At 46.0% G+C, this 14841-nt stretch overlaps 1 protein-coding gene across 1 annotated transcript in view; it reads left to right on the top strand.

Annotated features, from left to right (window-relative positions):
• Positions 1-14841, top strand: part of KCNH1 (potassium voltage-gated channel subfamily H member 1) — a 734951-nt gene that overhangs the window by 107227 nt on the left and 612883 nt on the right. The window contains exon 4 of the mRNA XM_029593284.1: positions 4829-4957. Coding sequence (XP_029449144.1) covers positions 4829-4957 — 129 coding nt within the window. The remainder of the gene's footprint in view (positions 1-4828; positions 4958-14841) is intronic.

A 14841-nucleotide genomic window follows, 5' to 3' on the forward strand; every position in this document is an offset into this window, starting at 1 on the left:
GAAGGACCTTTTAGTACATCAGTCCTTTAATTCTGCATGATTGCTTTTATTGTACATTGCTTTCTATTTAATAAAAAGCAGTTCACAAATGAAAAGTAGTGAAAATGGAATCAAATAGCTCATATTTTGATCTCAGAGGACAAAATTTCACTCAGATTAGCAAGGCAGCACCCTGGTATTTTTAATATATATTGCAGCACTTTGCATTGATGGACCTCATATTAAAGCTCTGAGACTGCACCATTGGTTGCTGTGTCTTAAGTCTTATAAACTGCACTAGTGCTTATGTAGCATTTATAATCATAGGTCTAGGATAAGCACAACCATGAATCCCAAGGGCCAGATCTTAAAATCTTCGCGCGGGCGTAGATTTGTGCGCGCAACCCGGCGCAGACAAGTCTACGCCCGATTTTATAACATGCGTGCGCTGCCGCGCGCATGTTATAAAATCCAGGCTCGCTGCGCGCAAGGGGGTGCACACTTGTGCACCCCCTTGCGCGCGCGAAGCCTAAGGGGTGCCCCGATGGCTTTCCCCGTTCCCTCCAAGGCCTTTCCGAAAAACGGAGCGGCCTTGGAGGGAACTTTTTTTTACGGCCCCCCCCCCACCTTTCCCTCCCATCCCCTATCTAACCCACCCCCCCAGCCCTACCTAAATCCCCCCCCCCCCACCTTCTCATTGAGCGTAACTTGTGCATGCCGGCTCGCCATCCCCCGGCACAGGCCGCTGTGCCGGAGGATTCGGCCCCACCCCTGAACCGCCGCCATGCCCCTGGCCCCGCCCCTGGCCCGCCCATTTTTGAAAGCCCCGGGACATACGCGCGACACCGGGGCATGTGCGCGACACCGGGCCTATGCAAAATAGGCTCGGCGGCGCGCAGGGTTAGGTTTTTGGGGGTTACGAGCGTATCTTACGCGCGTAACCCTTTGAAAATCTACCCCCAAGTGTATATATTTTTGGGGGTTTTTGAAAATGCATTTATCTGGCTAACTTACACAGGATATTTAGCAGTGCGGCTGTATTGCTGAGTGTTTCTGTATTTGGTCTAAGTTATCTAGTTAACTTAACTGGATAAGTCTGAATATCACTATTTATCTGGCAAGTAACGCCGCTTATTTATGCCCACTGCCCGCTCACTGACTGCTTGGCTAACTACTTAGCCAGATAACTGACTTATCCGCCTAAGTGGTGACTGCTGAATGAATCTGGCTGAGTAGCATTTGAATGTCGCCCTCCTGGTCTTTTTGAACGGCCTTCATTCCTCTCCAGTGCCAGTGGAGATTGTTTCTGGATGAAAGGTCAGGGTCTGCTGCTTCTCAGGGAATTGTGCCGGAGGGAGTTAACAGCAGCCGTTACTATAAGTGTGTGTGTGTGTGTGTGTGGGGGGGGGGGGATGAGTCCCAGCCATCTCGTCATAGAAATATTACAGTGAGAGCAGCACATTGCAAGATATAGGACTCTGCTTTCCAAAGCATGGCATAGTAAGTGTAACACCACCCTGGTGTGCCTATCCTGCAGGAGTGGAGCTATAAAAGAATTTGTTTCTCTTCGCACATTCCCTCTTACTCCCCCAGGGCTGGATCCTTTGTAGGTGGTGGTGATGGGGGCCAATATGACGGGGGGGGGGGGGGTGACCTTTCTACACATTCCTTTCTATCCTTCGTGTTCCCTTGGGGAGGATCCTTGTCCTTAAGGTGGGTGTAGTTAATAATAAAGAAATACTCTGGAGTCACTGTGGTTAGTGTCCAAAATTAAAAGTTTTTACTGTTCAGTGATGATGAACAACAACTCAAACTGCAACAGCACAAAGTTCTCTTGTTTTCTTTCCTTACAATCCCTTCCCTCTATCTATGCAGGACTCGCATATCAGGACCAGGGAAACAGCCACTTTCTTGGATTAGGTAGAGTGGGACTCCCAGGTGGGCTGTGTTTCTTCCAAACTGATAAAAGTGGTAAACGTCTACGGCACAGAGAGCAACTCTCCTCCGAGTGGCGAAACACCAGATGGGTGGCCCCAGTGATGTTTGAGTTCCCTCACTCGTGGTTAGCAGATGTTCAGGATCTCTGTGGTTCTTGCCCAGGCTCTTTCTTTCTTTCTTCTCTCTGCATCCTTGATGGAAGGAATCCCCTTGAAACAAGCAGGAAGGGGCAGCCAAAGCTTCCTCCTGGATCTTGAACTCTAAGTCTTTTATATCCCCAACCGAATTTAACACCAGAGTTCCTCCTCACAGCAGGTCACTTCAGGGGTAGGTCTTCCCCGTCCCTGGGCACTCCAGACACAGGGTTCCCCAGGCCCGGAATCTGAAAAAAAAAAAGATCCAGGGGTCCAGTGAGGCTCCTAATACTTAAAATTAAACCCAGAGGGAAAAATAGGCCCAGAGGGAAAATCCTAACCAGCCATTGAGTGGATTGGAAAAGGAAACCTTCTCCCAAACCTGGTCAGGACCACCAAGCAGGGCTTGACCTGGCTCCTCTGACCGGGCCTGAAAAAAGAACTCGAGAAAACCTAATTCTCATCAAACCTGAAGGCTTTCTGTCGAGAGCTGTTAAATAGACTCTGAGGGGGGACAGCCATTCTAGACCCCTCAAAGGGAGGTGGCTAACCTACAGTCTCTCTAGCTGATCTAAAGGCTCATCCGGGCCTTAATGGTGATGTAACCTTAGGGTCAGTAAGATAACAAACCCTTCTGAAAACAGTCCATGGTGTTTCATTTAGAACGGGAGGTACTGGGGGGAAAACTCCATTCCGAGAGAGAGGACTGATATACAGAAGGATTTATCCTATTTTGGGTCTGTGGGAGAAATGCTTAGTACATCTGGCCTAAATCACTAAAGGGGACAGGGGAAATACCCTCTGTTTCCTGAATGTAATCTGCTGTGAAGTATCTGAAAGGCAGAACATTAACTGACAATGAATGCCTTGTTCAGGGATATTACTTTTATAAAATATGTTTGACTTATTAAGACTTCTGTTTACATGAACAAAGAAACAGTTAACATGAACATTTTTAAACAAGTCGGTACTTTAGTCAATCAGATTATTCAAAATTGAACTGAACATTCTCTTGAAGTTACAGTTCATTATACTTGACATATATGCAGTTATGCCTCCCTTTTGCTTAATTATGTGCACATTTTTCTCATATCTATTATCATAATTTGCTATCAGATATGACTGGATGATGGCACTGTAGGACTGGAGTGGCCTCTTTTGGTCGAGAAAGGACAGCAACACGCCAATGTCAACTTTCTCAGTCTGAATTCAGGGATGGATTTGTGAATATTTGACTTGAATTTACTTAATCCAGTTCAACTCTAACTCTCGAAGTCTCCTTCCCTCTGTGGTGGGGATAAGGTTCAGATCTAATGTGAATCCATTCTTCAGACCCTGGTTATAATTTATAGCTGTTTACTTTCATTTCTTGTTTTATGCAGAATATTGATTTTTTTTTTCAGCTGAAATGTCACTGCTGCAGGTTTTCATGTAATCAAACATTGCCAAAGTAACCTTTCCATTGGTTAATGTTCTGTCAGATATGCAAATTGGTTCGTTCATTCATTCATTCATTCATTCATTCATTCATTCATTCATTCATTCAAGGTCTTACTGACATATTTATGGAAATGTAACAATCGGGCATTTCTCAAAGCCTTTGATGCACGAACTTTGAACCTTTTCCTTGGAAAGGAAACTGTACAATTAGGGGTCATGATATGAAACTACAGGGGGGATGTCTCAGAATCAACATCAGGAAATATTTCTTCATGGAGAGGGTGGTGGATGCCTGGAATGCCCTTCCGGAAGAGGTGGTGAGGACGAAAAACAGTAAACAAATTCAAAAGGGCATGGGATAAACACTGCGGATCCCTAAAGGCTAGAGGTTGGAAATGAAGAAAAGGTGCATGGAGGTAACCTGCAAGGAGCAGCAGTTACTGCCCTTAATAGAAGGTATGGGGGTAACTTGCATGGAGCGGCAGTTACTAGGGATGTGAATCATATTTCTGACGATTGAAAATATCGTATGATATTTTCAAAGTCGTCAGAAATCGGGGGCTCCCCGAAACCGATAGGAAAACCCCATGAAATTGTTCGTGGGGTTCTCTTATCGTTTTGGGGGAGGGCGGGAAAAACGGCACATATAAACAAGCCCTAAACCCACCCCGACCCTTTAAAATTGCTCCCTTAGGTTCCCCCCCCAACCCCCCCCCCAATGGCGTGGGTCATCCGGTGCTCCTACCATGTGACAGGGGCTGGCCAATGGCACGGATACCCTGTCACATGGTAAGGGCAAAGGGCCATCGGCGCCATTTTTATTAGTGGCAGCCGACGGCCCGAGAGCGGGAGATCGCTCCCGGGACCCTCACTGGACCACCAGGTAATTTTAAAATGTTTTGGGGGGGTCGGGGGGGGGGGGGAACCTAAGGGAGCAGTTTTAAAGGGTCGGGGTGGGGTTTTTTTTATCGGCTCGGGCGCAGCCGATAAAAAAAAAAACCCCCGATTGGACCGCATGAAGGAAAATTCACGAAGTGAATTGGAACCGGAATCGGAACCGATTCCGGTTCCGATTCACATCCCTAGCAGTTACTACCCTTAACAGAAGGCATGAAGTAACCTGCAAGGAGCAGCAGTTACTACCCTTAACAGAAGGCATGGGGGTAACTTGCATGGAGCTGCATTTACTACCAAGGGCAATGGATGGGTCATTTGGTCTTTATCTGTTGTCATTACTATGTTACAGTGTTACTATGTATCATACATTTTTAGAACATACATGGGTAGTTCACATTTTATTGATGCTACATCAATAACCATTGGGTTTTCTTTTTCAGGGACTCCTGTATGGTTCTTTGTGAAAATTGCTCCAATTCGTAATGAACAAGACAAAGTGGTTTTATTTCTTTGCACTTTCAGTGACATAACGGCTTTCAAACAGCCTATAGAAGATGATTCAACTAAAGGTTTGTTAATTTTGTTGCTGCAGATACGTGTTATTTGTTTAACCAAATGTTACTCTTGCAAACATGGACTATTGAAATTGCTAAATTCATGGATGCCCCAACACATTGAAGTGCAACATTTCACATCTCATGCTTCTCCAGTAATATCCTACATTGTTCCTTTTTCATTCTTTCCATGAAAAGCTGTTCTGCAGTACGCTTGAATTGTGAATAATAGCTTGGCTTCTCTCCCAGAGATGGCTACATGTAGTTTGCTGAAGGCCTATGAGTGGAAAATATATTTGATAGGGTTTCTGACTGAAGGGTGACTTTACAAAGATCCTGCATTGTGATTTTTGCTATTCCTGCTGTATGTACTGCAGTTATTTTGAAGCTGTCTTGCAAGGCAGACTCCACTTTTATCCCACAAATAGATATCAAATACACAAATACGTTTTAACAATCATACACACCTCACACTGCACCCTCATTGGCCCTGGAAAATTAACCTAGTTTGTTTGAAGAGTTAAAGGGGCAGATGAGGTAAATTTAACTTCTTAATCCTTCACTCGAAAAACTCAGATATGCATTTAAATAAGATAGGAATGACGAATTTACCATTCATTGTAAGGGCTGAAGAAACTGCAGGTAAACTGCACTGAAATTTCAAGAAAAGCCAAGCCCCGCTGGCACTGATGTGCCACTGAAAACCCTTCAACACTAAAAGCTGTACACAGTGAATCACAGCTACTTACAAAGAATGGAGAACAAATGAATCTGAGGAGAGCATACAATAAATACAGTAAAGAGGTCATTATGCTCCCCTGGAAAATTAGAACAAGGGATAAAGGAGTGGGAGACCCTGAAGGAAAGGAAGAGGGAAAGGAGAAATGATTGGTTTGTGCAATAAGGGGCTCCATTTCTCCTACCAGTCACTACTTGCTGAACTTCTGGCTCTTGTAACTGTGACCTGGAAGTCATATATGGCCTTAGAATGTGACAGGAGGTGGTAGAGCAAATTCTGACCTCTGCCTGGCGCACTTCTGCATCATCCTGGTCAGTGTTCTGAAAGGCGGGTTCCTCATTACCTGCAGGCCTTCTTCCTTACCCTGATGCCTCCCACCTCCTTGGAGAGCACCTACTGTTCACTGTCCGACTAAAGCTGAATGCCGCGCAAATTCTCAGCTTAACATCATGCAGGAAGGCAGCCTGCTGCTGTTCCTGGCTCATCATACGTTGCTGTCACCTTTCCCTCAGGTTTGTCCAATGTGACATGTGAATGCAAGGGTAGCCTCTTGCAGTTCACAGCCGGCATGCATCCCTGCCACATGTTGAAGCTGCTGATTATGATAAATGGTCAGAATAGTATGGAACAGTTCGACTTGTTGGTTCTGGTGAACCTGGAAACGTTCCTTATGTTTCCTCTCAAGATGTAATAATTGCTGCAGATAACACCCAAGGGCTGACTGTCTTACAAGACCACCTTTTGGCCTACTTATTTAATTTTGAATAGACTCTGGTGGTGTTACTGCCACTAACTACTACCAGGAAGTGTGAGTGGGAATACAGATACAGGAGAGACCACCCTATAATATTTATTATAAGCCTGGTGCATAGACAAAGCACAAACTTAGAACCTTCGATAAGCCATCTCCACACAAAAATGTTTTTGTATGCCTAGCTACGAAGTAAAGAGGATTATCCCTCACCCAAACTAGTTGATTCCTTGCTTTGACCAAAAGCAAAGGAAACAGGATGCCGGTCTCTGGTCTGGTCAGTAGTCAGTTGCTATTGTTCCTGTTGATGGTGCTGTACTGTGTATTGTTTTTCACATACAAATTATTATATCCCTATGTGGGCCAGGTCAGAGCTTTTTTCCCCTTATCTTTCCAATTAGCAGTAGAGACCCTTATTCATGAACTGATGCAGGAAATGGTTATCTTGTGCAGGAAAGGGGGGGGGGTGGGGGGGGGAAGAGAGGCCTTTGCAGGCATATGTGGGAACACTGCTTTGCTTGAGAGTACACTCTCCTTGAGTTAGTCATGTAGCTTGTTGGCATGCTGAAGGGAGGTGGTTGCTAGATCTCCATGTTCCATGCCAAATGTCCTTGGAGGCTGCTAGGCAACGCCAGTAGGCTGACAAACCTTAACCTCGCTGCCTAGGCTTCACTACTAATGCTAAGCTAATGCTCATGTCTGTCCCAGCACTGTACAGTGTTAATAGTGTTACAGCAAGAGAAGAGTGCATTCTAGGCAGAGGGAGCCCTCCCCTATGCCCTCCTTCTGTACTGACAGTGTTGAGGGGTGTTGAGGGGTGCCCCCCTTTGGACCCATGTCTCTAGCTCACTGCTTGCTTGCCTGAGAGTGAAGAGCGATTAAGGATCGATAGGAGAAAGGGGTTGTATAGTCGATGAGTGTTGACTTAGGGAGTGATGGAAGTGATTGAAGCACAAGAGGAATTCTTTCATCAACCACACTGTCCTCAGTGAAGCAGGCCCATGTGGATCACTGATATGGACATCAGTACGATCTGGAAAGTTAGTGACGCAAATGGATGTGACAGCTTTTCTGGATATATATGATACTGCACAAAATATTTCCTTTAGGTATCACGTGCTTCTTTAAAGTTACAGTATTAACAATCTAGTGTACCTTCATTGAGCTTCATCTGTTTCATCCACAATGCACCTCTTCCTCTCTGGCATGATTACATTCGGGGGTCCTGCAGGGTTTCCTGTTGCTTCCTGGAAATTTGTTGGGGGGGTCATATAATGGAGAAAGTGAAGGTTGACATGGTTTCCGTGCGTTTTACAGAATGGCGCTTTCCTATCGCATTCTGTTTGTACAGCAGGATATCACATGCTATATAGTCACTCCTGATGGCCTACAACTTATAGGCTTGCACTTAGCCTTGGAGTGAGTCCTTATAAATGACTGATATGGTAGAGCTATGCATTTCTTTTGCAAAGTTTCTCTCTTAACAGTACGAGAACGGAGCTCTTCCAATCCCTAAACTGTCTCTTGTACATTGTTGTCTTCTTGTTATGACCTCTTGTTGATTTCTTGTTGTTTAATCTATTTTCCTACTGCCTTAGGTTAACCCCCTGCCCAGTTTGCCTTCCCTGTTGAAATGTATTTCCAAACCTTCTGTTAACATGTGAACCGGTATGATGTCCCCACTAATACCGGTATATAAAAAGTTTCTAAAAATTGTGGGGTGAGGGGTTTGGTTATTCTCCCCACCCTTGGCATAGCATCTCATCCTGGCTACTTTGTGGATGACCTTGCTGCTGTGTGCCTCTTCATTGCCACTGTCATTTTCAGTGGTTGTAGAGCTTTGTTTCTCAACTCCTGGTCCACGGACCATCGCTGGTTTGTAGCATCATTTTCATCGGCCTGAGAAGCTGTGGTAAGAAATCTGACCCGTTGCACTGCTCCGGCAATGCTTTCCTATCGCATACCTCGCTGCTTTTTCTTCTGCAGGCCCCCACCAGCACGCATTGCTTCTGCACCAGAGGAACCCAAAGCAAACCTTTCTGCTGCCCCACAAGGCCCAGTCAGAGTAATAGTGACAGCAGCTGAATCTTAAGGAGATTGTCAGCACGTGCTCTGCTTCCAGACCCCATCTCCTGCCCGGAAGCCAGGGAGCACCAGAGCCTGAGAGCCGAGCTCACGGGCAGTCTCTGGTCCATGCTTCCTAAGAGGCAGCAGCTACCACTGTTCTACTGATCGGGCCTCGGGACAGGTCCCATCTTAAAAAACAGGAAAAAAAAAAAAGGTTGAGGGTGGGAATAAAGAAAGAAGGTTAGGGGGAGGTTGTGGTTGGCTGGGAGGACAGAGTGAGGGATTTTCGGGGGGGGGGGGGGGGAGTTTGAAAAACTAGCGACTGGCTGAGAATGATGGGGATACAGGGAGATATTTTTTTTCTTAGCGATTGGTAGGTGGCTGGTTGGGAGGAAGAAGGGAGGAGAGAGGAATAGGAAGGGAGATTTTTTATTATAAGAATCACTTTTTTTTTTTTTTTAGAAAACAGTTTTATTTTATTGGCTAACTACGTTCTTTAAAATGATGTGCATTGCAGGGTTGACCCATAAGATTGAAGAGACCCCCCCTGCTACCGTTCAGTTTTCAGGGGCTCCCCCCTCTTCCCCTGATAAACAAGGAGATACCCCGCTGCTCCTCAGTTTTCAGGGGGGGACTCTCGCACATCCCCAGCCTCCTCTGCCCTGCAGCCACTTCACATAATTTCAGAAAGGTAGCCAGCCGATCCGTGGCATTGAGAAGATTGAGAAACCGCTGTTCTAGAGTGCTGCTAATGGAGCTGTGGGAAGTGTGAGGCCATCTTGGGGACTAAGACCTTAACTTCCCTGAGATAAAAGGTGACCTTGTGGACCTTCTGCTGTTCCTGTAATTGGCCTGCTCTTACCAGTAGCTTGTTAAGCCTTTGCATTTCTCTGAGCCCTAGAGTCTGAGGACTGGCTGAGGTCCCGGCTGCTAGAAACTAAGGGCTGTCCTTGAGGAGCTGACCACCTGCAGGCTGTTTTCTCGCTCTGAAAGTGGGATTTTAGTTACCATCAGCTCTGTCTCCTGATGCACTTTGCAACAGGTAAAGGCAGTGAATGCCTTAGTAGTAGTAGGTCATTCTTATATTTGTTTGAAAATGCTAATTCATTGCTAAAATCCAACTGAGGATGTTTCCATGAATGCTGTATGTTACTTTTCTTCTCTTTGTAGTGCCCTTACTAACAATTTGTTGAGCGCTACCTAAATAGTTTTACATGGCTCTGGCACAATTCTCAAATAAATATTTTCCTTTTGCAGTTGCATTGCTTTTCTCCAATTGGGTTTCTGTTTATCTGCAGCTAAAACTGATATCATTACGGTTTTGATAGACATTTGCAGGTATTTACATAGTACTTGAGACGACTGTTCTTTCACCTTTGCGTCTTTTAGAGTTGAGCAAGTGGATAGTAGCGTATTTAAATGAGGCAGTGCAGTGACTGAACTGGGGTCAAGCGTTTGTTGCTTCTTGCCCTTAGTTCAAGCTGATATGATGGTGTCGGCATGCTCACTGCATTTCTTCTGCCCATTTCCAGGTATTCGGTGACGTCAAGGGAGTGACTGCTTTTTGGGAATGGGATAATGAGGATCATGAATCAGATTCATGACTCTTGTAATGAAGTTAGTGGAATATTATATGATTTGCAGTAGAACAGTCTAAAAAAAAAAAAACAACAACCACATAGAAGGGGTTTATGTGACTTTCATGAAGTGCACGCAGCCTCTGCACCACAGTTGTAAAAAAAAAAAAAAAAAAAAATAGGATGTAGCTATTTTATTTGCCAAAGTTGGCAAATAACTTTCTTCTGGGTTTTCTCAGTTCCAATATTGGGTGTATACTATATGGCAATCAAGTTGGTGCTGGAACTGGCATTGTTTAAATTAGTCTGACTCAGGCAGATATGGCAGCATTTACTAAATGTAAAGCCAGTCTTCACTATTGTTTAACAGTGAGAATTTTCCAGCAGTGGGAAGTTTAGAGGGAGTTCAGGAGGTGTGAGCTTAAGCAGTGATTGAAAGGGGGTTTCTTCCTCCAAAGGGGATGGGTGTTGGTGATGGCAGATACTGGAGGAGCTTTTGAGATTCAGAGAGAATCTTGGTCAGAGTAAGATGCTGTGTGTGTGGAGCAGAGGGAAAGCATCGCCAGCATGTTGCCTGTCCCCTGGGCTTTGCTGATCTCCTAGAGAAATCTGGCACATCTCTCTGGTATAATACACTGGCTATCTGGGGGGAGCAGTACCGTAATCCATAGGCATCCTTCCTTTTTCGGGGGAAGTCTTCCCTGTCTGTGAGATCTGAGGGAAGGTCAAGGTCCTGAGGTGGATTATTGGAAAATTCTGCTAACTGGTGACTCAAACTGTATGAAAGAACCCAGGTACACTCGGTAACCACTGTGAGGTTTTGTGAGCTGCCTAGGAAGCTGTATCTACTGCTTTGTGCGTTTTGGACTGTGTGATGACTTTTCCTGCCTTTCTATGGATTTTGATTATGGGACTTACAATAAATTCTTTTTTTCTGATTTGGGACAAATCCTTTCCATGTTCTCCTGGTTTTGGTGTGTGACTCACCTTGGGCCCAAGTTTTTGTTCCCACTGATTGTATCATGATCCCGGGGCTGCAGCTGTGCTGCCTAACTCTGTATGGGAAGGGGAAGGACCATAAGAATTACCTAGACAGTTTGTAGCCTTTATTAGTCAAAATCTGAGTCCACCCTTCCTCCCTGCCTTTGTGCCTGATCTAGTGTGGCGGCATAGCCTGGTGGTTAGAGCAGCAGCCAGGGTTCAACTCTCACTGTTATTTCTTGTGACCTTGGGCAAGTTCACCCTCAGTTGCCTCAGGTACAAACTTAGATTATAAACTAGGAAAATACTTATAGTATGTGAATGTAATCTGCTCTGAAGTCTCATGAAAAGCAGAATATAAATAACTAAAACAGCAACACAATCTCTATGTACAGAAACACGTAGCTGAGATTTTCTTTCCTAGTTTCCCCAAGTACAGTATCCTGCATGCATGACGAGTCATTTTCCCACTTCACAGTGAGGGTTTCACTTGAAGGTGTGGAGATAATTAGGCCACACTGATGCTGGTCTGCCATCAGATTATGGGCCCAGAGAAAACATTCTGAACCCAAGCTGCACTGATCTAGGAAGATGCTAAAAGCACAGAGAGAGCTAATACAAGCCTGAAGCAAACTACAGAGCAGAGCCACTGCTCAGGGGAGGCACAGGACCCGAGGCAGGCACCCTATGGGTTTTGACCACAAAGAAACTGTGAGTAGAACAAAAGAGTTAACTAACATATAGGCCAATGCAGTAACCTATGCATTAAGAGTCTGTGCATTGAATTTCAGTGCACAGTTTTAATGCACAGATACGTTTTTTTTAAAACTCCCATAGCTAATGCTGTGCTAATGCATTGGGACTTGAAATGTGCTTACACTGAGTTAAAATATGCGTTGAGTACAGGCTGAATGCACATTTTAACTGAAAGCGGGGAGGCCTGAACGGAGGAGTGTATAGAAGCATATCTTTTATTGTGCTGCTAATTTATCTGGCTATCTGGCCCAGGTTAGGCTTAAAAATTAAATGCACTGTTGAGCCGCTGCTGCTTGACCTTGCAGGTGGTGGGAGAACCCCAGCGGCAGATCCAGCATTAGAAACTTTATTCCACCTCTGACCAGGAGTAAAGTTTCTAGGGTTAAGAAAATGTGGGCTCAGCCAGCGCACGTATCTGCATTGGGAGGAAATTCTTAATGCCCTCAATTGCATGGAATTTCCATGTGAGTGCACTGAGCTGAGAGCACATTTTTAAATGCACATTTTGTGCAGGTAGAACTCCTTCCTGCATTGGGAGTAATGTTTACTTACACAAAATGTGTGTTTAAGTGCGGGTACAACTGTGCATTCAGCTGAACTCAGATCCAGGGGCAGATTGTAGGAAAATATTTGTGAAAACAGGCCCACGGATAATATGTTTGACACCCTCGTGAGTTTTCTGTGCAGCACATGTTTCAACAACTCCCAAAAGCATGCCAAGCCAGCTCGTGGGAGGTCCATCATGTGACCTGGAATCAAAATATCGCTATCATTAATTTCACATTTTTTCCTAAATAAATAAGAAGTAGAGCATACCAACAACCAGGGATGAGCAAATTGATCTTCAGTCCCCCTTCCAACCATTCAATTGATGGCCCCATACCTGGATTTGTGACCTGGTGTTGCCAACCATCCTGCTCTTAAATCAGTTGCCAAGCAATAAGGCAATTACACTGCCAACCAGTGGCTCAGAGACACACACACACACAGTCTCTCTCTCTCTCTCTCTCAGACATATACACACACACACACACACACACTCTCTCTCAGATATATACACACATTCTATTGTTGTGCTGCTGCTATGTGCTCATTTAGTGAATGTCTCCCACTTCATTATGCGGGAGACAATTTTCTTACTGCCGTCCTTTCCCCAGCCTGCAGCACCCCTTTCTTTTCCCTTTCCCACCTTTTCTGTGCACCCTGTCTCTCCAGGACACTCACTGGTTCACAACCACCTTAAACAGAATTCTCACTAACAGACGGGTCGATACAGTGCGGCAGTGTCAGGCGCACCCTTCCTCCCCGCACGCACAGTTCTCTTCACTAAGTCCCCGATACTCTCTTCTAATTGCATGCAAATGCATGCCGCGGCTTTAAAGCGTTAGGGAAGGGTTATGCCCGCGCAACCCATTTTACTGTATAGGCGCTTAATACAGCGCCTATACAGTAACCTGGGTGCGCTGGTACCTGTCATTTCAAATGTCATTTCAAATGGCATTTGGAATGACAGGCACCAGGAAGTGTAAAAAACACGAAAAGTCTTTGTTGCTTCGTCGCTGTGTCTCTCCTCCTCCCGGAGCAGGGCGCGAAAGCAGCCTTGCTCCGGGAGGAGGTGAGGCACAGCGGCGAAGACAGACGGGAGAGGAGAAAAAGCAGAGCCGAGCAGAGCCAAGCAAAGCGAAAGCGTGTGAGCAAAGCGAAAGCATGCAGCAAGCCGGCGAAATAGACCTTCGAGCAGAGGCAATAGCAGCGGTTCGGTAAGCCTGGCACCCTCCTTGATGTAGTACGTCCCGGATGCCCCCCCCTCCCCAGCGCGCCCGCCACTACCCCTTTCATCAGCTGCATCCACTGCGACCCGGCAGTCCCGTGAGGCCTTCAAAAAAAAAAAAAATCCCCGGCTCCCGCGCCCCCGCACTGGCCCGCCGACTCTACCCCCCTCCTCCCGATCGGGTGGGTAGGCGGCGGCGAAAACCAAAGCAATTTTTTTTTTTTTCAAAAAGCGACATCACACAATGCATAAAATAATTTCTCCAGCCTTAAAGCGACTTACTTTTGGGATCTGTCAAGTAAGTCGCAAAAGTAACTTACTTTTTTGAAGCCATCACGATCGTAGCTCAAGACGAAGATGGCCGCCTGCACGGGGGAAAGCGTGCAATTGGCCGCTGAAGACGTGACGTCACATCTCGTGACGCCAAACGTCGTGACGTCACGTCTTCAGCTGCCAATTGCACACTTTCCCCGTGCAGGCGGCCATCTTCGTCTTCGTCCGGAGGAGCTAAGATCGTGTTCCTGATGGCTTCAGAAAAGTAAGTTACTTTTGCGACTTACTTTTGGGATCTTGACAGAACCCAATAGTAAGTCGCTTTTGGAAAAAACCAAAATTGTCGCTTTAAGGCTGGAGAAATTATTTTATGCATTGTGTGATGTCGCTTTTTGGAAAAAAAAAAAATTGATTTTGGTTTTTTTTTGCTTTTCGCCGCCGCCTACCCGCCCGATCGGGAGGAGGGGGTAGAGTCGGCGGGCCAGTGCGGGGGCGCGGGAGCCGGGGATTTTTTTTTTTTTTGTAGGCCTCACGGGACTGCCGGGTCGCAGTGGTAGCATGGCGCTGTGAGGGGGGCGAAAGGGTATATACCCATGAACGGATTTGAGGGGGAGCGCTCTGTGAAGTGGGACATGCCCGTGAGGGGCATAATGGGTGGATGCAGCTGATGAAAGGGGTAGTGGCGGGCGCGCTAGGGAGGGGGGGGCATCCGGGACGTACTACATCAAGGAGGGTGCCAGGCTTATTGTTTTATTGTTTTTGAGTATCTTAAGCGGTGTCGATGGATTTGTTACTAGACTCACAGTCCTAACTCCTACTAGGGGGAGGCGGTAAACTAGCACGTTAAGGCCGCGGCAAAACAGCGGGTTCCTAAGGAGATAATATCAGCGCCCGTTACAGTATCGGAGGGGAATAGCTAATTCCTTCATTATACAGCTTTTTCGTTCATTTACATGCTGGGTGCGGAAAGGGTTATGTGTCTAT

The sequence above is a fragment of the Rhinatrema bivittatum genome, chromosome 3 (genome assembly GCF_901001135.1).
Source record: "Rhinatrema bivittatum chromosome 3, aRhiBiv1.1, whole genome shotgun sequence".
Lineage (NCBI taxonomy): Eukaryota > Metazoa > Chordata > Amphibia > Gymnophiona > Rhinatrematidae > Rhinatrema > Rhinatrema bivittatum.